Consider the following 23,715-nt stretch of genomic DNA (forward strand, 5'->3'; position numbering starts at 1 on the left):
ATTAATATTCCTGGTTTAAAGATATAATAACATGAGACTTATCCCATCCATCCTTTTGTTTTCCACAATGCAACTTTTTGTGAAGGGGCCAAATTAGAGTTGCAAGGGAAAAAAAATCTATTTGTTTTTGCTTTTATTTTTCCTATTCTAATTAAGTGAGGAATTAAAACTGATTAATTGTTCTAATTAAATTGGTGATAAGACTAAATTCTGCTGAAGCTAGTTTGGGGTTCTGCATCCTGAATTTTATTGCTTAACTGAGAACATTTCTGGTCGCTCCTGTTTGACAACAACCCCCCCCATTTAAGGGTGAAGAGGGAATGTTTCTGTCATTAACTTTATTTTAAATTAACTTTGAATGTGATTCTCTGTGTGAAGGAAGGTAGTGGCACAGGAGCATTGCTGCAAATGAGGATTTCATCTAATTACATATAATTTGTTCGTGACAAATAACAACTGGTTATTAACAAAAGGGAAGCTGGTGCAGTTTGCTCCTTGGCTTTACCACCCACCTGCTCTTGTTTGTTTTTTTGTTTGTTTGTTTGTTTTTCCCCATTTGGTACTGCTGTAAGGAGGACTTAGGTTTAAACATTGCTTCCATGAGAGCCAGCAACCCCCTGAAGAAACTTTCCAGCGGCACTCACGCCATGCATGCCTCTTAGAAACCCTTTAACATTTAGCGTCTAACTGAAGATCTCAGAGGCGCACTCGGTAAACGTAAACCAGCACAGCCCCAACCGAAGTGCAGAGCACAACAGGGTTAACTTCTGGGGGCCGGCCCCGCCTCGGGGACCAACCCTCCCGCCGCCCGCCCCTCCGTGGCCGCCCCGCCCCGCCTGCCCTCTCCTCAGGGCGGTTTTGTGGCGGGCCCGGACGCGCTGGGCGGTGCGGGCCCGGCGGGCGATGCCGTGCGGGCAGCCGGAGAGCGGCGGCGGCGGCGCCGCCGCCCCCGCGCGGTACGTGCTGGGGGTGGACGTGGGCAGCACGGCGGTCAAGTGCCACGTCTACGACCGGGCGGCCGCTGTCAGGGGCTCCAGCTGCAGGAAGGTGAAGTCCGGGGGCGGGGGGGGGAGGAAGGAGGAAAGAGGGAGGGCGGCGGCGGCGGCTCCCTCGGCCCCGTCTTCCGAGCACCTGGCGCGGCTTGCACCTGGCGCGGCTTGCCCGCGGGCTGCCCTCACACACACCCTGAGGGGGCGGCTGCCAAGGGCTGGATTCGAACGGGTGGGTTTCAGGCTGCCCGTGTTTTATGTGGTTTGGGGATCAAGGTGATCTTCAGAACCAGCTTCCTCGTCATCAGGTGCTACGGCAGGGTTGTTGTGAGGGACGGTGTGAGCAGTCTGATCAGTTTCGGCATGCTTTTAATGGAACTCGTTGGCAGCCTCCCTGTCCTGGCGTGCCGTTTTGACAGAGCGGGCCTCTGACATCCCTGGGTGTCCAGGAGGCGCTCTGGGAACCTGGATTCCAGCTTGGAGTCCTGCGAGGTGCTACAGGCTCACCGGGTCCTGAGGCTTAGGCTTTTTTATTCTTCCAGGGCTGAGGAAGAATTATGCAGATCGCACACCCGTGTTCAGCTCTGCTTTGAAAGTGGCAAACACGTATTTCTTCGGTCATAGTAGAGGTTTAGAAAATTAGAAGTAAAGCAAAACCAAACACATTTGCTCAAACTTTCACCAGAATATTGGTTTCTGTGATGAGGGACTGTAATAATGCTGTGTATCTTTTGTGAACAGGTAGAGTCGCTTTATCCTCGTCCTGGCTGGGTTGAATTAGATCCCGAAGTCCTATGGAGTCAATTTATTGGTGTAATAAAAGAGGCGGTGCAAGGTAATGGCTTACTAAGTCTCTGAGAAAGTAGTTGCTTATTTGCTAAAACTAGTTGTTAGCTAAGTAGCTAGTAAGTGAGGGTTGTTGTTTATTTAAAAAGTTATACTGGAAGTTCATCACTGAGCAAAGGTATACAGCATGCTTTAAGGGCTACCCAATCATTGTGTAAAATAGAACCCCTCTACTTATTTATTTTAATTCACTGGGGCCAGATTAAGGTTGAAGCACAACAACAAGCAGTGTGTGTACTGGATTTGATCATCAGCGACAGTGCCTTGTTGCTCCAGCTTCCCAGAGCACGCATACCAGTCTCTTTCTTCCTTTCCCCAAATGCTTCTGTGTCTGAGCAGAGAGCAGGCTTGTTTCCTCTTCTGATTCCCCTTTGCTGCCACTTGCTGTGTGTGGATGTGAGCATATGAGAGAGCAAAGGGAGGGTGCTACGTAGTTGTGCTCTCTCTGTTACAACCTGGTATTCCCACTTGGCCCATTCAAACTACAAACAGTTCTTACCAGGGCATTTCTTGTTATTGTTCTCTTCTAGGTGTACTTAAGCCTAGCATTTTTATATTCCGTATACCTTATAACACACAACTCCCTTGTCTAACAGGCTTCTGTTTGTTCTGTGTTTTTTTTTTTTTTGTTGGTGATGGTGGTGGTTTTTTGTTTTGTTTTGCTTTTCCCTCTTCTGGATTCTGCTCTAACCACGCACTCACTTTCCACAGCTCTCACAGCTTTCCCATTGTGCCACGATCCAGAATGGGTCACCTTTTGTTCCACGCTGGTGCCAGGAGCCTGTCCCTGCACCCCATCTCACTTTCTCACGGTGTCCCAGCCACCTTGTTGTGTATGTGCATCTGTCCTTGCTCTTATGTTCAATGCCTTAGGCGCCTCCTTTCTTTGCAGTTTGGTATTGAAGCGTTTGCTCTGCCTCCAAGCCTGGCTCAAGGCAAAGCTGCTCTTTTCTCTTTGGAGGACAGCCTGTGGGGACAGAGAAAGTAACAATTACCAGGTGTGAACTGCAGCTGATTATTTCGGACTCTTGGTCTGTTCTCTCAACAGCCACAACTGTTCTGTCACAAGATTAGTAATGCCACCTCAGTCCCTTAAGGCCTTACTAGCTTCCTCCACTCCCATTCTGTGGGGCAAATCAGGAAGCAAGATCCTTCAGCAAGTGTTAAAAGAGGAAGCTTTTCATGTCGTCAAGCTGTGCGCCCTGTCGCAAGGCATTTTTAAGTAGGCGTGTAAGTGCGCATAAACCCATGCTGCTGTCAAAAGAAGCAGTCCCACCCTTCGTTCCACAGAGTTGTTTCATGTCCAGAGCAGTTTCCTGAGTCAGATCACCACGCAGCTGTTTGTGCCAGCCAAGCTTCACGAGTGTTTGTGCCACCACAAGAAGAGGGTGTGGTAGCAGGGGCAGGAAGGACATCTGCAAACAGAAAGAAGGCACAGGAGCACTTTGGTTGTGGACTGTGTGGAGCTAAGATGTGATTCTGTGTGCAGATGGGTGAGCTGATGGAGCTTGGTACTGCATAAAGGTGGAAATTGTTCCTGGCTTTTGTGGTCCTGTAACTTTCTTGCTCAAGTATTTGTTCAGCCCTTCCAAGAGACAGCTCACAAGCTTAGTTGAAAAGTGTCTGTCTTTTGTTTTCAGTTTTCTTTTTCTCTTTAATTGAAGTTAGATCTCCTCATAGAGGAACTGAGAGAGCATCATAGCTGATAGGAGAAAAGTGGTGGGATCCTGCACCTTGTGGAGATGGGGAAGAGTAAGCCATGCCACCCTAATTGGCCAGGAGCTGCAGCAGTACTGGTGTGGTTTGTCTACACCTAGCTGCTACTGGAAGGGAAAAACTGCTGTTCACAAGCCACCCGCTCCAATGTCCTCCTCCCATATGCTCCTGCTATCAAGCAGGATCTGATTTTCAGGTGGTTGAGGGCCTTGCTGTGAATGTCTGCTTCAGTGCAAGGACTGCTGGGTCCTTGGGGCAGAAGGTAAGAAGGGGTAGAAGGAGACGTTGGCAGGTTGTCTGTGATACGTACCTACATAGCCCGTGATTTACTGAAATAGCTGGATTGAGAGCCCTTCGCAACAACAGTATTTTGTACAAAACACCGATGTGGAATTCCTTAGCGTGTATTTTTTTCACATAAGTTTGCTTCTCTTAGCATGCATGGAGGTACTATGGAAGCTGACCAGAGCCACTTCAAAAATAGCTGGGGATAAATTTAAATGTTTACATCATATTTTTACATACATACAGATATATATATATATATATGTATATGTATATTAGAAAAATGTTTTGCTACAGTTATTTGAAGGTAATGTATAACAGCAAAATGTGTGTATACCCAAACGTAGACTTTTCTGCTTCTGAATTTGAAGTATACTTTGCTGCATTCAGTGATAAGTATTCTAAACAAATTTGTTCTTACTAATTTTAAAAGCTTACTGAAGGAATGTAATATTTTAGGTGAGATAATATCATTATGAAAGATTGTCGTCAAAAGTTGTGGTATATTGGAATCAATCTTTACTGCCTAGAGAATTAATGTTGTTTTGTTTCTTTGCGGAATGTCTTTCGGTTGTTGGGTTTTTTGTTTAATTTTGTGAAGATTATTTCATTGCTTTGTGCTTTTGTTCACATTCATCCATGTGAAATTAACGTTTTAATTGGTTTCTTACATGCAGGCCTGTCTCTGGATTTGTTGAGGAAAAGTATCAACAGGCCTTTCAGAATGTGCGGAGGGTCAGTGTGCCACAACTGCTTTGTGAATTATGTAGGTTTAGTGACCTGCTTTGGAATCAATTGGTCAGAGTTCTCTGTTATTTTGCTGCTCTAGCCACTCAGTCAGTCTATAGAGATATATTTTATTCAATTATTTCCTAAACATTCCGTAGCTTTTATGGTTATATTAGAATTTATTGCTTGTTTCTTTGTTGTTTCTTTTTCTTTTCATTTTTTAGCTGCAGGACTTCACATGAGGCAAGTTGCTGGTCTTGGCATCTCAACACAGAGAGCAACGTTCATTACGTGGCACAAGTATGTACGCTGTGTGTTAGTTGCAATGAATTTATATTCATTGCCACGGACTGGACAGGAGTAGCTCGTAGAAATGCTGAACTGAGTCAGGATTCTGAAAAGCAGCAGAAGTCAGTCAGTCGCGTTCTCTTATGTTTGTATTGCCGTGGTTTGCAGCAGTTCAGAATTTTTGTTTTGATACTTTGAAAAAAATTAATACGTGTATTGTTTGGTCTCAATGATCTTGAAGGTGTTTTCCAACCTAAATGATTGTATGACTGTGATTTTTTTCTTTAAATTCTGGTGAGAAGCCTTACACCAAAAATGTCTGGGTGCTTGTTACCAGTTCCTCAAATCCAAGAGGACGGCATGCACTTATTTTAGGAATTGACCTTAAGTTAAATGTTGTGATTGGCAATGGTGTTTGATTTATTTGTTTGCTTTTTTTGGGGGCGGGGGCGGTGCGGCTGTGTAAATTCTGTGATTTCAATTGGGAATGTTCAAATACTGTTTTTCAGGAAGACAGGGAAACCTTTTCATAATTTCATAAGCTGGCAAGACTTGAGAAGTGCTGAACTTGTGAATTCCTGGAATAGATCCCTTCTGCTGAAGGTAAAACTTTGCTAAGCTATATATTGCTTGAACATGTTATAACTGCTTCATTTTTGTAATGTGTAGGGAGAGTATATGAAATACTGCAAATACAATGTTAACATATTAATAAAATATGCTATGGCCTCAAACATTTAAAGAAAAAATAAGCAAGATTTGCATGGAAAATGGTACCAAGAAAAAAATGAAGTGCCTGAAGTTCATTAATTATGGGAAAAGATATGTGTAGGTCTAGCATGCATTTTGTTACTTTTTAGTCTTTGCTGTATTAAAATGTTGCATGCTAGCACAGCTGCAGCATAAATTTTGGGTGCAGGTAATTCTTGGTTGGCAATGCTTTGGTTGTGTTTTTTAAATGTACTCTGAGGTTATCTGGAGAAGGTACGTTTTATGCTGCTCATGGCTTGTACTTGTTTTAAGAGAAACATTTGCTCTAAATGGAAAAACTGAAGTTACTTTTTTTAATTGTATACCTAGCACATCAACAATAATTATTTAAATACTTCATTTTGACACTGATTTCTTTTGTGATTGGAACTTTGATTAATTAGTAATTTTTGTTTAATCTCCTAAAACATGATTGAGCCTGTCATGTAGAAGAACTTTCAAAGGAATAACAGTTCGTAACACTGTCTACCACACAGTGCATTGTGTTCATATAGGTAATGTAATTTTGTAATGCCGTTTCTATCAGTGTGCCAGCAGAAATCAGGAAACAGACTTGATTAGTACAGCTGCTCTTTTCTTCGCTATCTGTTGTGGGAAGGCTAGCCGCTGACATCATATGTAAGGATTCTCTAATGGATTTTGAGCATTCTGAATGTAATCTCATGACAGCTGCTTTCATCTATGTAGTCATTCTTTCATCTTTAGTGATTCTAAGTTTATCAGAAGCCTTTAAAGGGCGAGATTGAAAATTAATTGTTTTCTTTTGAAACAGGTAATCCATGTTATTTTTACAATGCTTCATTTCTTGACTGGGAACGATCGATATTTGGCTCCCAGTTTTCTTACTTTTTCAACACACCAGACTTCTATGAAGTTGTCATGGGTTTTCAAAAACATACCTGAGGTAAGTTGGAAAGGGAAAAGTAATAACTTAAGTCATAATAATGGCTAGTGACTTAGGTTGGTTGCGGCTTCTTCAGTTTTACCTTGGTCATGCTTTTCCTCAAAAGAACCAGAATGAGTCTGCATCAACATTCAAAGCCTATCTACCTACATAAGATCTACTCACATTTATACAACTTTTGCCTCTGAGTCTAGAAAATGTGTAGTAGCAAGAAATTCTCTTTGTGCATAAGAAGCAGAGTCAAATCACTTTATTTCCTTTTGTATAATTTTACTGTTAATAATTGTACTTTTGTTTTAAAGTTGTTTGCACTTAAGTTTTGTGTGACAATTATGTTTGTTTTCATCTGGCACTATTACCATACCAGTCTGCACTTTTCCAGTTTTTCTAGTTGCCTGAACAATATCATACTTAGTCAAACATTGCAGTTTATTTTGCATTTTGTTGTAGTGTAAATTGGAAAACACGTAAGTTTTGCTGGAATAATTTAATGCAATAATGAACACAAATCTGTTTGTTACTTGATTCTTTGCTCTAATCCTTATTCTTTTCCTTGTTTCTTCCAATAGTACTTATAACTTGAGCTTCTTTTTACTTTGTGTTCATTTCTGAAGAAAATTATCAACATCCATTTTTGTCTTTCCTGTGTAAAGAAAGCTCAAAATGTTTATTTTTTTCTGTCATAATTATTGAGAAGGTTAGTGATAGTTTTTACTTGTGTTTTTTGAAAATATTGTTGAAAATGTGAGGTGTGAATTTGGAATATTACAAAATTGAAAGATACGCAGCTGCTGAGTCTTTGATGTCAGATGAATGTTGTCCCATAAGTTTGCCAGGCACTGATATTTAAAATACGTGAATATCAAACCAAGAAGCTCAAAAATGTCCCTTGATTACAGAGAACACTGTATCCAATCATATTTTGTGTGAATTCGTAGCTATGTCCTTTTTTTGAGTTCTGTAGTTGCACACAGTATCAGTTCGTAGAAATCAGATGAAATGTAAGCTGCTTATTTTAAAGGAGGAAAAAATTCCAAGGAAAATAACATTTTAGACTCTTTACAGATATCACGAACCAGAAAGTGATTGCTTGTTTCTTACTGTTCTCAAGCACGTGTTTTAAAATATATTTATTGTTTCTATTTCTGTGTGTTTGGGTTTTTTTTTAGTACAGTGTGCTTTGGATCTTGTTTTCTTTACTCACTGCTCCTTCACCACTGTTAGAATTGTGACTAGGAAGTTTCCCTTCGTAGATCTTTGATGCTACTGCAGTAGAAGATTGGGTAATTGCTTTTGTTTCCTTTACAGCAGCTATTAGAAACTGTCCTTACTCTCTTTTAGGATCACGAACGGTTTTTGTGTAAGATATTACATACATCATAAGGTACAATATTATATTAAAAGGTGACTCGCCCTATTTAGAAGTATTGGTAATTGAAGACTTATTTTCTAAGGACATAATTATCATTAACCTACAAAGAGAATAAAAAAGGAGAAATGAAATATGTTCCTCTTTATCATATCCAGTTGTAAATAGCTTTTTTTTAATGTATGTTTGTTCCCAGGTGGATGAAGCTGCCAAAAAAAATAACTGCTGCTTTGGAACAGTTGACACGTGGTTACTGTATAGATTGACTAAAGGTGAATGTTACAGTTGCTCTTAAATACTAATAAAACATACTGGAATCTAAACAATTACATTTATGACTAAAACTGATATTTCTTAGAATTTAAATATGCTTTGATAATTTATGCTTTTTTATAAACGGTGAATATTGTAAGATATTTATTGCTTTTTAAAAAAAAAGAAAAAAAAACCTTCTGAATTATTTTTGGGCCTGCCTGGAATGGTAGTCAGAAAGGGAAGTAATTATTCAACCTAATCAACTTCTGAAGTGCTTAAGATCTAAAGAAAATGATCAGAACTAATTAGCCTTGTTTAAAGAAAAGTACCCATGAAAGCAAAAGAACAACGAATTGTAACGTGGAAGAATTACAAGTTTCTGTTCCAGAACAGGTAGCTGTGTGAAGGCTAATGCCTGAGCAATTGTATAGATTTATGATGGACTGCAATGTAGTCAGTGCTCTAAATATTGTAAAGAGTATCACCTCTTTTCTGGCCAGTTTCATGAGAGTTAAATTAAGTAATTAGTATATGCACCTTGTAGGGAACAGCAGGTAAAGTCTGTGTACTTGTGGTATCCATTATGATTTTGCCTATAGAAACTCAGTTTATATTCCATGGAGCTGTGGGCGTGTTTAAAGAAAAAATGTTTCTAATGACTTAGATTTTAGATGCCCAAATATTTTATTTTGTTCTTTTTTTATGCTAGGTTCTGTATATGCCACAGACTACTCAAATGCTAGTTCTACAGGCGTTTTTGAACCGTTCACGGTATGTGCTATTGAGAAAAAACTTTGTTGCTGTTTACTGTACTTCTGAGACTATTGCTGATATTTTTGTTTTTTTTTGTATTATTTCAGAAGTGTTGGAACCCCACTTTGTCTAATTTACTTTCCATTCCAATGTCTGTTTATCCTCCAGTGAAAGACACGAGGTAACTACAACAGCATATTCAAAGGAACATTGATTTCTTTTAGAAAAACATAAACATAACCTGCATAGGCAAAGTGATAAATAGATGCACTAAAATAGTGTGTTATGATTATCTGCATAAGTACATTTTTATGCTACATGCAAAACTTTATTTTTACTATCAGTATTTCTTAAAGTGATAGTTTTAATGCTTTCTTTAAAATAAAATGGTAGCATTACCTTCAATTGATGATACGGAGCTGGGCCTTAGATATCTTGTTTTTTGTTTTAACAAAAGGGTCAATTCAGGGTTATGATTTTTCTCTATAATGTTTATTTGAAGCTTCAATTTTGGATCAGCTGACTCTGAAATATTTGGGGTATCTGTTCCAATAATGTCATTGGTGAGTGAAGATATTTTTCCTATATTTGTATTTCTGTACCTACTTTCTTCGTATCTAGTTCTGATATAATACATGCTTGTTTAGTAAGCATTCTCTATTACTTCTGTGTGACTTAACTATAGTAGAGTGGGTTATTGAATTTTGCTCCAAAAACTGAGTTTTCGGCTTGGAGGAGAGGAATCGGAAGGGATTTCTAGAGGTTACAGTCCTTTAAGGTTAGATGATGAGATGATTAAGTACACAATGTGTAGGGCTTGACAAACCTGGTTTCTATTTGAAGCTGCGGTAATGTCTCCCTCTTGGGCTTAAAATCCATTGTTCTAGATACAGTTTTGCAATGGGATACACCCTGCCATGACTTCACTAGGACTCGGCGCAAATGTAGGTGTGTTTGTTAATAGAACCACTTGTGGTACCCTTTTTTTGTTTATATATTTTACCCTAAAAATAAATGGAGAATATTTTCTTGTGTTAGTACTTAAGGTTTTGATAAGAAAAACATGTTATTTTAGTCATGTGATGATTAAAAAAAAAAGAAAGAACTTGACTAGAAAAAATGAGCTTCAACTGAGTTAAATGGAAAAAATGTCATTGGCCTGGTATGAATTCCTCCTGCTGTTTTTAAAGAATTGTAGCCTCTCCTTACCTGTAAATTTACTGTTACACCAAGGCACAAACGTAAGTAAATACATTTAACAAAATGTCATTGAAAGAGGTGAGCATGAAATAATTTGGTACAGGACGGGTTGCAGGAAAAAAGGAAGCCGAGACCTCACATTTTCAGCATGATACTTGGAGGAAGAGAAACTCAAGCCAGGCTGCTACTCCCTTCTTCTCCCTGGGATTACAAAAGCCCCATTTATCCATGTGAGGTACCAGAACATGAAATAGTCCTTAGTTTCCACAACGTATTTTCAGTGACAGAAGTAACAGCTCAGAAGTTCATGCTGAGCCCAAAACCCGGTAGAATTTGATTCTAGTGATAAATCTAACTGATAAATCTGAATGGTCTGCTAATACTTGAGAAATTGTATAGAAATGTTTAATTCCTTTCTGAATAGTTACTTGTATTCAGAACTCTGAAATGTTTACGTGGCTATTTTAAAATCCAGCAGCATTGTAGGTTGGTAGTTGGTAGCCAACTTGTTGGTGTATTTTGGTTGGCATGGCAGGTAGCTGACCAGCAGTCAGCCATGTTTGGAGAATGCTGCTTCCACCCGGGAGATGTTAAACTGACAATGGGAACAGGTGGCTTCTGGAACATTAATACTGGAGGGAATCTGTACGCATCAAAGAGAGGTAAGCTAGTGAAATTGTTTTTTGAATATTTCATGTTACTTTACAGCTATTATTGATGGGGATACAAAAATGGATAAAATATGGTTATGCTTTGCCTTCTGTCTTTAGCTGTAGAAAGATAGCAGTATTATACAGTACTGGAATAGAGAGAAAAAAAAAAGGCTTGGTACTCTGTCTTTTCTGGTCATGCAGATGCTGGGACTCATCTATCCTTGTTGCATTACCAGTGATCACTCAGCCTGAGCAGGGTTACAGAAGGTCTGGTGCTCTTATCATTGCAAGCCGGGCTTCAAGGACAGTTAGGGTACTTGGGGTTTGTGCAGTTTTTATTGCAGAGGCCGCTGAATGCTTAGGTTAAGTGACCTGAAGAACCCATTTGTCCAGGTGCAGCCCTGGGAAATGTCTGTGGGTCAGCTAGATACTAAATCTTTTTGCTTTAGCATTAAAAGTAGTTGTTCTCTGTCATACCTAGTGGTATGGTGAGGTACTGCAAAACAGTTTAGTAGTATCAGGTGTATCCTTTAGTAATAGGTGTATCCTTTTCAGTCTGGCAGGTGCTTGAAGACTTTGAATTTATCTTCTTACTGACGCATATCAAACACAAAGGTGTTTATGTTCACACTTTAAGGAGGATATCTCTATTTTCTTTTTAAGGTTTCAGCATGGTGTTGGGGAGGGTAAAGGGGAGAACAAATTGTCAGGTTTGTTCTTATTATTGGCTATTTATTTTTTTAAATGTGATAGTACCTTCAAAAAGACAGCTATTTCAAAGATTCTGTACTATATTTTCAAATAAAGCAATAGTGATAGCTTATTTCTGCCTTTCTTCTGAGATAAAAGGGAAAAAAATCCAAGGACTTTTTTTTTGCATTATTGCAAAGCCAAAATTATTTGGCAGAGTAAAACAGTAATTTCTTTCTGCTTAAAAAAAGTGCAGATAGCTTTTTTTCTTTAGTTTCAAGACTTTTTATAATTGGGTGGTGATTTTTTTTAGCTTAACTGGGTTAATAAAATGTTGTTAAGGTCTTTTGTAATTCAACCACTAAATTTTAATCAATTTTAATATATACCAATGTTATTTGTAGCTTAAATTCTGTTAAGGAAATACATTTTCTTTTTTTTATTTAGCTTGATTTATTTTGGGGTTGCTTGCATATGTTTCCCTGGAAGCATTTAAATTTAATTAGGTGTTTTTGGTTTGTTTCATGGAAAATAATAAAGATCTATATCCACTGATTGGTTGGAAGATTGGGGATGAAGTTGTCTACATAACTGAAGGCTGTATGTCAGACATTGGCAATGCCATAAAATGGGCTCAGGATATAAGTAAGTAGTTATTTAATTTTGTAGTACGATGAAATACGTTACTGCTTTATAGGGTTATCGTTATGGTATTGGGCTTGGTTTTCTTATCCATAACTGAAGAAACTATCCCACATGTTTTGGACAGTGGAATACCCATAGTTACTGCAGTAGGTTTTTTGGTGAGTGTGTTTGCTGCAGATAGTTGAGGCACTACTATAAATTTTCCTTATTTAAAAATTGAAACTGATTAATGAAGTAAAATTAATTTCTGTCTTCCTAAAATGCCTCTGATCGGTTTGCACAGTTTGTATAACCATTCCTCTTCAGATTCTGCCTCTCAGGACATCTTACGTATGTACTTTTATGTTCCTGGAACGTTATACTCCTCACTTGTTTTCTTCTGAGCATAATTTTCTTGTATTTTTCTTTTTTTTAAGCTGGTATCCACTCTTGAATAGAATTGTTGTAAAGGAGACTTGTTTTAGGTTAGATATTGTTGAGAAGCAGCACAGAAACTGACTATCAATTAAGTCTAGATAGCATGATTGTAAATGCTACTTTCCATAAAAATTTGTTTTAATGCTTTTGAGAGCTCACTAGCTGTACATCTCAGAATTAGTAACAGATTTGAGTCATATGAACATTATTTTTAAAAGTTAACAGTGTTATGAGTGTGGCACATACAAGTAATGTGTCTTTTGGCTTTGATTATTATGTAATGAAAGGATTTTCACATCAGTTTAATAAATGATTAAAGAAAAATCTAGCCCTCTGGTAGTTGATGTTGAGAACTACTGATTGCTTATAGGACAGCTCTTCTGAGTGCTCTAATACACTATTTACCCATTTTCTTAGAAACTTGGTATGCCTTACTGGGATGCAAAAAAAAGGAATTAATCTCCTAAATTTTGGATTATCTGAGAAAGGTTTTCCTGAAATATAGCTCACCACAAACTTCCGCATTTCTTGAAGTTCTCAAGTGCTGGTGCATATATGCATATATGGTGCATATATGCATATATATGCATACCACATACATGCATGTTTCAATGCCTTAAAGGATTGAGTATGACAAAGATTGATCCTCAGGTCTTCATTCAACGTTTGATTAAGCCACTGGTCTTTTGAGAAAACTACTCATTTCAACATGTAGTTCAGTGCTACAGATACAAGTATCAGTGCTACATGTGTAAGTTGGCTACATCAAATTCCGTGCTACTTATCCATACTTAATATTATTGGTATGATATTAGGACCTACTGTACTTAGATTTGTGTCAGTCACTTGTAAAAATATTGTAAGTGCTGATAAAATATATATTAAAGACTTTCTCTGTAGTCATTTTGTGCTTAGGCTGACAGTAACAGTGTATTTGCAGGGAAACAAGAAAAACATGTTTTAGGTTTTGCAACATTTAAGTTTTTAGCAAACTTAGGGTGCTATTGTTAGCCTTCTCAACTCCCGTTTAAGTCTATTTGACTGGAAAGCTAATGATCTTCTACAAGATGTGAAGGTTAAAAAGCATAGCAGTTACGAGAGCATCTTTTTAATTTAGTCTTCATCTGAATAGGATTTTTTTATGTGACTGATGGACATGAAATACAGAAATATTGTTTTCCCTTAGAACATGTTTGAGAAATATTGCAAAAGGAGATAGCCCAACTCTAGCTTTTGGTCCCTTCGTGATATATGAAGAAATCAAAATTAATACAAACATATGACCTATGCGTCTTTTCAGATCTTTTCACCGATGTAGATGAAACAGCAGAAATGGCACGGAGTATTGCTGATTCTCAAGGTGTTTGTTTTGTTCCAGGTTTTCAGGTAAACTTAGTTTTTAATATGACTAAGAATATATTCTTAAAAATTAGTTAAAATTTTAACTTTTATCTTGTTTTGATGTAGTACGTTACCTCTTATCACTGTAATTATTCTGTAATAGGTTCTTACTCGCTGTCCCATACCACAACATGTGAGGATCATTGTGATAATAGAATACTTAAACAGTCCTTCCCTTTGCAAGAGAAAAAGCCCACAAAGTAGGAAAATTACTTCCATTTTGCAGATGGTGACCTGAGGGACTGATGAACTAAGTGACTTGCCCACAGGTGGTGCCTACAGACAGAAACCAAACCCATAGGTTTTCTGCTCGGTGTAGGGCCTTCATTGTGATAATACTTCTAAGCACGGTTCTAAAATAATTTTATTCTGCCTCTTTTCAAGATGTTGGTTGCACTTCAGCTTGTACTTAAATATGAGTATGATTGCAGGTCCTGGTGTTAGGAAGAGCAAAGATAGTAATGTTCAGATGTTTCTTGGCTATGCAAGTTTTAATCTAAACTAGTTTTTTTCCATCTGAAATGGGGTTTGTATTTTGTTGGTATTGTTACTGAGTACAGTTTGTATAGTGAGGAGTTCCTGGCATTCACTCTGCATTTCAGTTCCCTGCATTTTCTAGTAGCTTTCTTCTATTTTACTCTTTAATTAAGGAGCTTCCTTCAATTACTTGATCCCCTCTGGGTCACAGGTCCTGGGTTCTTTTTATTTGCTTTCTGTTTATGCTAAAGACTATGCATCTACCATGTCCGTCCTTTCCACCTCTGCTTCATGATCCCGTTTGAATTTCATTATGGAGATGAGCTACCATTAGTGCACAGGGGCAGCAAGGGGGGTGATGATGATGCAGTTCAGTCTAGTTTAGAACTGATGGGAATTCCAGTTAATAAGTTCCATTAGATGACAAATGGTGGAGCTGGGGAGCTGACATACTGCCTATTGAGCTGCAGAGCAGTTGCTTCCACTATGGGCTTGACAGTTGGAACTAATAATTTTGTAATTTCTCACCACAAAATATGGCAGAGCTGCAAGTCAGAACTCCTAGGCAAACCTGCATACAGAATGAGAATAAAGAGGTTTTGCTAATGTAGCATTCCCTGGCTTAAGGACTGCAGAGCCCCTAAAGGTTTTGTCTAGTTATGCTGCTTTCCTAGGCAATGTGAGATAGTCTGACTAAAATGCTTTCAGCAGCCTAACTCCTTCTACATTGTGGGTTTGTCAGCATGAAAAGAGCAGTTTTTCTCCACAAATCATTATTTGTTTTTTAAGCAGTGTGGCTGTTCAGGAAAAACTCCGTGGTGTAGACCTGGTCTCTGCGTTGTCTTTTGGATTATTGGCATTATGACCTTTACTGGACAGAGGGCCCAGGCACACTGAAAGGAAAGCTGTTAATGTGCTGTGGGCATTGAGGAACGCCTGTTGTCAGCTGGTTCTTTAATGTATAGACAACTGGTATTTGAACCTCTTGGTAGTTCAAAGGTTATTATCCTACCCAAACAAATAAGGAAATGCCATCAAGCTGAAAACAGTATTATTTTTTTCTCAAAAAAAAATCACCGCTGTCTTTTGCTTTCCCTTACAAGTCTTTTAATTCATTAGTTTGAATACGTACATTGGGAATTATGTGGAACGCTTTTGACAGCTTGTCTTTCAGTGTGGTTCCAAAAGGTTTTTGTTTGTTTTTGATTTTTCATTGGTTTACTGTATTCAGTTTGATCATTCCCAGGGTTAGTGTCGTAGGGAAAAAATTAATTTCTCCTACAGGTTAGGCCAGCTACCCTCTGTCAAACACCCTAATCATTAGCTTTATTTTTAGGGCAATAAAGCTTGGCTATGCTAAGGTTCTTCCATTTAGCATTTACTGTAAGTGTGCTCTGAATAAGGAAGTGCTGAGCCATGACCAATTCCAGTATTTGTAGACAGGAGACCCAAGGTAGGCAAATGTTGGTCTGAATCTTTTTCGAACATTTAATTCTATTTTTTAATTCTATAAAGGTTGTAGAAGTGTTGCTAAAACCTTTTTTTTTTTTGTGATGTTTTGTTTTCCCCTTCTTTCTTGACACTGACTCCAGAAGGAACCCCAGCTAGCTGCTTGGTAAACATTGGTTCAGTCTTCTTTTTTTCCTAACTTGAATATTCCCACTCCATGTTTAGGATCTGTATTTAGAAAACTGAATGAGTTTCTTTTCAACTGTGACACCTAGTAACCGCTAATAGCATCCACCACTGCCTTCCTTGCTCTAGTGGGACTTAGCTAGTAGACTCACAGTGAGAATCTTTATTGATGGAATAGATTAAATCGTATGAAAAGGGACATGAATAGAGTTGAATGCTTCTGAAACAGTAACGTGTCTGCTTGGCTTCACTGGCTGGATGCTAGCACAAATGGATTGTATGATAATGTTTCTTAGACCTCAAAATGATAGCAGTCAGGGAGGAGGTTTATGAAGCCCATATGTTCATTTCCTACACAGAGTAAAACATTTCTCAGTTTATCAATATTAAGGCAAAATGAACAAGTTTCTTTCTTACTGAATTCTACTGCTGTGATGCAGCCTGTTGAAAGGGAAGCATCATTGTGAAAGTAGATATGAAACTGAGTGAATATGTGCATTAATCACTCTTATTCTTCAAGAAACAGGGGTTTCCAGATTTAATTTGCTGTGGTTGGTAGTAACAGCAAAAACAGAGAGCTCTTTGTTTGCCGTATGCATGCATATGTACAACTTTTTTTTTAATGGCTACTCTTTTTAAATGGATGATTCTGTCAAATCCTCACCTTTATGTAGAACGTGAATCCATGCTTTTTGGTTTGCCCTCTTGTATATGAGAATCTGTGAACTTAAATAATAAATCTTTTTTATGCTTCTGGGCTGGAAAGGTAGTTCCATTCCTAGAATGGAAAGGTTACTTGTGTATTGTGGGGGAGAGAGAATATTTTTTTTGACCATAAAAGCACAATTTTTTTCAATTTAGGAACCCAGGTTTTTTGGTAGTTGCTGATCATGATCTACTAATTAAGTCATAGTTCAGCATCTTCTATTCTTGGTCTGCTGCATATGTGCCTATCCATACATACATTTTTTTTATATGCTAGCATTTTCTTAATTTGTTTTATGTGTTTCTATGCATTTTATAAGTATAAAATTCAAACTTCTTTTAAGTATTGTCATAATTGATATGTAGCATTACAACTCGAGAAGATTGTTTCAAATTAAAAATTACTCTACAGTGAAAATAGAACTTAACATTGTCACAAAACAGCTATGGACCAGCAAAGCAATATTTTGCGATAAAGTTCATCGAAGGAGTAAAGGGGTGGAGAGGAGATTCATAAATCAGTCTTCCAGTTCTCCTGCAAAAAAAGACAACTTAGTGATCATTGGACTTCTAGGTGGAAACTGGTTATTGGTGTCACTGAAAACAGACTGTAGTACAAACCAATTCAAATGAATAATGATCACTGTCCTTTTCAGTGTTATTTCTTAAAAGTCTGTCCTTCAGAAGTTCAGGAGAGTTTACAAAATAAGTGAAATTTTGCTAGAGAACAGCTGTATCAGTGTGCCCTGTCCTAGACACTTGTATACACTGTATGAATTTTAAAGAGAAGTCACACAGATTAAGGTTTCTTAGTAAGTCACTTAAACCTTTTGCTGTTGAAAGAAACTAAACTGTTCGCTGAGCTACTTAATAACACTATACACTGCTTACGTATTGTTTTCAATTTTCTTCTTTCACTATGCTGCCTGTAACTGTCGTAAGTTATTTTTTTCTTACTATTTGACTTCTTTCTCAAAAGCCTACAAACACAGCTCACTGAACTCATTGTGAAATCTTTTCCACAGGTTTCTGCGAATGACCCATGTTTATGTGCCTCTTTCATGGGGCTGAAACCTACTACGAGCAGAAATCACCTTGTACGAGCTATATTGGAATCTGTAGCTTTCAGGTAACTGCTTAATTGTCTTGCTTGTACTTTCTCATGTTCACTTTTGTTTTAACCAGCAGCGTTAAATGGATGCATTGACTTCTGCAGTTTGTAAAATATGAATTGCAGTAATCCATTGCAGTAACATTGAAAAGGAATTTTAGATGCTGCTTCTTTTCTTTTCTTGAACACATTATAAATAAACTTGTGTATATTTATTAGCTTGGAGTTTGTTATTAAGTTATCACATAGGGGTTCTTAAATTATATTGTTTTCTGCATGTTCTAAAAATATTTTCTGTTGGAAGTTTGTTTTTACCTTCTTAGAAACGTTCTGTGAGAAGCTGTAGCCCACTCCAGCAATGTGGGTTGGAAGCTTTGTACTAGCCAAAGTTTGAATCTTTGGTGTGGTAATAGGCACCTTAGATATTTTTAAATATGTGAATGGACAAGAACTTCCAGATCTGTCAGGATTGCAAATATTCCTGATAGCCACTGGTATGATCACATCAGTGAAACAAATTGTTCTGCCTTGCAATCCCAGCCAGCATGCCCTGACCTGAAGGTGAATGTAGTTTGATCCTGGCTTGTGCCTTACTGTGGCCAATTACGGAACACTCGCTATTCCTTCCATTTAGCCACCAGCTCTCTGCCTTGGGCATATGAACCTCCTGCAAAGAGGCAAAAAGAAAAAAAAAAGTGTGTCTGGAGGAAGGTGACATTCTGTATTGCTGCAATAGTCCCTAATGCAGTTTTTTCTTCTTCACTGTAAGAAAAACCTGAGATGCAGGAATTCCTGAACTGAAGCCTGCATCTTTTGAAAACATAGTAGAGACCCTTTGTGCGTAGGTTTTTTCCCATTAAATGAAATGGTTTCAGAATAGGTCAAACCTAGAGCTTTCAGATGTTCCCTTTAAAGAACAGTGGGATAAACTCCAATTAACACTTCTGTGAGCACACTTTCCTCACTCTAAACCACTTCTTACATTAGTAATTGCATCTTGTCTGTGAAAACCTATAATCATTTTCAGGTGGGAATAAATGTACCTTCTACAGTGCCTTTGCTATAAAATGTACTGTGATTTAGCCATACTTGTGCATTCACAATGATGTATAACAGAGAACAATTTCAGTCTTTTAAAAAAAAAAAAAAAAAACACTTATGCGTTCTGGAAACTTATCTGTGCAACGGTTTTGACACAACTGAGGCATTTTTTGCCTTGTATTTTATTTTCTAACTATGTAGACACTGGAGACACTATGGAATACATAAAACTTATTTAAACTAAATATTTTTTTAAAGAAACAAGCAGCTTTATGATACCATTGTGAAGAAGGTACACATTCCTCTTCAAACTGTTCGGTAAGTTCCATGTAACCTAAATTGATATATGGGAGTTTGATTTAAACAGATGTGAACTTTAGTATGCATTTTATTTTACTGTAAATGTTCTGCTGCTGAGAAATAGATTGTTACCAAGTAAAATGTTAATGTACCTTTAAAAGTGGCACAGAAGGATCATTAATTAAACCATTGGCATTGGTGATTATCAACAGGTGAGTAATGACTTGCTCTAATTTAAAACAAAAAAGGCAACCAAGTTTGTGCTTTTATGTAGTGTTAGAGTACATACAGGAATGTCTATTACAAAGGTAATTCTACTCTTTATTACAAAATCCAGTTTTACTGGAATTTTTTTATGTGGGGTCTGTCACAGACTGATCAGCTTTTCAAGACAGTTGAAACTGAATCTATTTGTGAGGTGTACGAGGAAGAATATTTTTACAATTCAACTGTCAAGACATTGGCTTTGTTTCAGTCTTTTGAGAAGCAAATCAAATTCAATGAGGTGATGGTGATTCCTAGAATATGCTTTTCACAACCTCTTGAAAAGATTTAGCTGAATTATGTGTTGCTGGAAAACTACTTTGCACATTTTAGTAGATATTATTGTACAAACCAGTTGCTTTAGAGCCTCAAGCCTCTCCAGAGAAAAGCTTTCTAAAGTTCTCCTTCTGACAACCAGGGGTCATCGTAATATCACAGTCAAGAACAGCAAGGAGTGTTTGTGTCCCTGTCTTTCCTCCAACCCACCAGTGATACTCATGCAAAGGAAGAAATAGACTGGCAGGCACGTAGACAGTTGAGAATTCAGAATTTTGAGTGGTGGAAGAAAGGTGCAAGTACAGACAGAGGTGGGGAAGGTAAAAGTTTGGGTGTTACATTGTATACTGGGACAGAGTAGGCCAATGTAAAGAAACAGCCAGGATTGGGGCAGTACCGGAAGAGGAAGAGGTGGAAAGTATTGGAATTCCTCATTCGTTATGAGGCTTTTTTTATGTACAAAATTGCACCCAGAAGTTGAGAAGTCATATGGAGATTACACATTGAAAAATGCAAAGTGAAAGTACTGCCTAGGGAACCTTAGAATTTCAATCTCATTTACATCGTAATGTAAACTTTAAATTGTGTGACTGTGTTCTGTTTTATTCATTAATAGAAGATTGCCATTTCATATAGTGACTATAATCGTTAGATAAGATGAGTAGCAATTTAGCTTGTGGATTAAGCATTAGAGGGTAACGACACACTTAATGGCTTTTACAGTTGGGTTGTAAATTTCTCTCCCACTCTTGTCCTCACAACTTTAATATCTACCAATACCTTCTGACTTTGTTTTTATCCTGTCTTCAGCAGGATACTTACCCTCTGCTGAATGTTAATTTCTGCCTTAGCTAGTATCCTCTATCCTTTGTTTCTCCCTAGCTTTTGCCACCTACAGAGCCATTGTTTTCATTTGCCCTCTACGTCCCTATTGCCTCTCTTTGCTTTTCTCAACACCATCAAGGAAAGCATAGGGAAGGTCTCAGACATCGTGCAATTAGGAAGGAAGTAAACAAAATAGGTGGAAGCCTTATGCTCATGAAGGCATTTCAGTTTCCTAGTACAAAGATTTACTAGTAATGGAAAAAAAAGCACTTTTACAGGTGTGAGAGCCCTTGGAAAGGGTTTATTTAATGTAATAGTTTTGACTATTGTCATGTTATGGTGATAATTTTGTAAACCCTAACATTGCAATCAGGGTGATGTGTAGTTTTGAGGATAGAGCTCTCAAAACTTTCAACAATTTGTCTGTTGTGTGTGTCCCTCCTGTCCTCCCTCTGACCCCCAATTTAAAGACATCTTTTTTTTTCTTGGCACCCTGTGCTGGCCTCTAAATTTTCCAAGAAAATGTAAATGTTTGTACATAACTGATAGATTTATGCATAGGTGTCTGAAATGTTGGCAGTAAGTGTTTGAACTAAGCATGTGGTTTTTTGTTTTTATTTTTTTACCTTTTATTCCTCTTTCCTGTAGAGCTGATGGAGGTGTCAGTAATAATAGTTTTGTAATGCAGATGACTTCAGATTTGATTAATAAGAAAATAGAAAAGCCTGCAAACACAGATATGTCTAGTCTTGGTGCAGCTTTTCTAGCAGGTCTTGCTTCAGGTATGTATACATTTCTGAAGGTTGTTTTCCCCTCATAACATATATGTTTGTAGATAAGGAAAAAGTATCAGGGAAAAAGAAAACAGTGCATAAATTCAAATCGTTGTAAAATGTCCCACAAAGGATTACTTCACCCATTTTTGTAGGAAGCCAAGGTAAGAAGTGTTTGCCCTTCTCTGCATAATCCCTTTTACCCTTGTGGTTGTATTTCATAGACCAAAGAAAGCAGGTCATACGTTAACCAAATAAGGACCATATTTGTATTTTTATCACAACATCCTAATTTGCTGAGTAGTTTTATGCTTGTTTAGTTTTACATAAATGAATAGCAACAGAGAGCTTAATGTGAAATGTATCTGCATGAAGGTTTGCAAGGTTCATTTACATTTAGGAGGATACAGTGCTGGAGAAGAAAGGTGAATCCTGTCTTTGCTCCCTCCCCCTTTCTCGACCCGGGCACTGTGTGTCCCTTTCCATTTTCGTACTGCGTGAAGCTGTGCTTGGTGTGGATGGATCACATGACAAGGAAGCTGCCTTGCTTATGTTGAGCAGTGTCATTCATAATGGAGCTGTGTCCTGTCATCTCTGAACCAAGCCTTTATTCTTTTAAGGTTTTCACAGAAATATGCACAATGGAATTACAAAATAAATTCGTGGGGGGATGGTGGAAAATCCAGCTTTACTCACAAAGAACTGACGTATAATTAACTTGACTTTAAACTACAAACTGCCAATGGTCTTACTGAATGGAAATATATTTTGTAGATGTATCTATACTTCTGTTATAATTGCTGTGATATGTAAATAACATAACTGTAAGATAAAAAATATACGCTCAGGTAAGATTTATTCCACAATTAACACTGTAAGAAGGTCCTTGATAGACAAGAAAGTTTCAATACCATAAATTAACCTGAATAGATAATGCCAGTTGTTTTCTGTAATCTATACAATTTTTAAGGCAGTGGGAAAGCAGCTAGCGCTAAGTCTTGGTTTCTGTGGCCCTTCTTCATTTCGAGGGACCTGCAGCTGAAGGCACAGTGTTGATGAAATTTTAGTGAACTTCACTGTACCAGAGCTGTTCCTTGGAAACCATCCCAGTTAAGCAGATGTGCTGTTGTCAGCATTCCAAACAAGTGGATGCTATTGGAACGGAGTTTCACAATGTAAAAAACATGCTTCCCTCTGAGAAAGTTGTTGGTTGAATAAAGAAAAGCTGTCATGATTTCTTATTGTGTTTCTGGTTTGGATCTCTTGGAAATAAATTAAACAACTCAAAAAGAAAACATATTTACAGTTGAGTTTGAGAATGAACTTTCTGTTTATAGGACTTTGGACAGACAAAGAACAACTAAAGAAGCTGAGGCGAACAGAAGCAGTTTTTGAGCCCCAGAAGGACTTGGAGGAATACAGACCTGCTATGGATACCTGGATGCAAGCAGTGAAACGCTCCCTGCACTAGTAGAAACTGACATTTTAACCATAGAAGGATTCAAATGTTTTGTTAATATTTATAGAACTTTGTAACTAACAGGACAGTAAAAACTGTAACTGAAATTTGTGATGGTAAATAGAAAAAGTTACATGGTACTTGAGTAACCTTCCTGCTGCTAGATTACTTATCACTCCATAATGAACCTTCATATTGTCTTCATGACAGCTGTAGACCAGCTGCAGCATTTGTGTCCCTTCAGTGACCTCCTTTGGGTGGCCCAGCTGCTTGAATCCTATAATCATGCATTAGAAATGGGGAGTTTTTTCCTATGATGTGTTTTCTTCTGAGGAACTCACCTCCCTTCTGATCTTTGAAAGCTTTGATATGTTAACCATCAAGGAGGGGAAAAAGGGGCATATACTTCCCCAGGTATTTCTAAGAAAAGTAAAAATGAATACTTGGAGGGGAGGTGTGGAATTGGTTGTGTATAAAGGTACTTTCTTGATAGTAGCCTGTTACCACATTTTGTTTGACTTCGTAAGGAAGCATTCGACCTAGCAGTGTGATAACATTTTTGTGGTACCTAGGGATAAGCACTAAATTAAGATGAAATACAAAAGCAAATGTGCTTTCAGGACTCCATAAAAGATGCATCTTTCCAGGGTTTTTTGTAACTCATGTTTCCTATCTATTTGTAGCTATTTTTTTTTTAAAGTTATAAAGATTTAAAAAAATGCATTATCTGGCATGATTAGTACGAATATGTTAAATATCATTACAGGTATGCTGTCTAACTTTTTAAAAGAAAACTGTAACATTAGTATTCTCAAGTCCCTCACTTCACTCACTACATTCTATTACTATTAGATGAAACGGTCAAAAGTCTATTTTTGGAGTTATTAATTACTTTTATATTTTTAAAATAAATTGTAATTAAAGAAACGTAATTATGC

At 37.7% G+C, this 23,715-nt stretch overlaps 1 protein-coding gene across 1 annotated transcript; it reads left to right on the forward strand.

Moving 5' to 3' along the window:
* The first annotated feature begins 830 nt into the window (after positions 1–830).
* On the forward strand, positions 831–23,715 carry GK5 (glycerol kinase 5). Its single transcript, XM_035544497.2, has 16 exons — positions 831–1,047; positions 1,731–1,824; positions 4,790–4,865; positions 5,363–5,456; positions 6,397–6,528; positions 8,094–8,169; positions 8,862–8,923; positions 9,013–9,086; positions 9,408–9,468; positions 10,641–10,767; positions 11,989–12,093; positions 13,811–13,896; positions 17,754–17,857; positions 19,139–19,198; positions 21,194–21,327; positions 22,656–23,715. Exons 1-16 carry the CDS (start codon positions 904–906, stop codon positions 22,787–22,789), a joined length of 1,563 nt encoding a protein of 520 aa, XP_035400390.1. The 5' UTR covers positions 831–903; the 3' UTR covers positions 22,790–23,715.

The sequence above is a fragment of the Cygnus atratus genome, chromosome 9 (assembly GCF_013377495.2).
Source record: "Cygnus atratus isolate AKBS03 ecotype Queensland, Australia chromosome 9, CAtr_DNAZoo_HiC_assembly, whole genome shotgun sequence".
Classification (NCBI taxonomy): Eukaryota; Metazoa; Chordata; class Aves; order Anseriformes; family Anatidae; genus Cygnus; species Cygnus atratus.

Coding starts and splice junctions, on each gene's coding strand:
- GK5 (XM_035544497.2), top strand. CDS start 904: ATGCCGTGCGGGCAGCCGGAGAGCGGCGGCGGCGGCGCCGCCGCCCCC. Junction 1,825..4,789: donor AATAAAAGAGGCGGTGCAAG/GTAATGGCTTAC, acceptor TTCATTTTTTAG/CTGCAGGACTTCACATGAGG. Junction 5,457..6,396: donor ATAGATCCCTTCTGCTGAAG/GTAAAACTTTGC, acceptor CTTTTGAAACAG/GTAATCCATGTTATTTTTAC.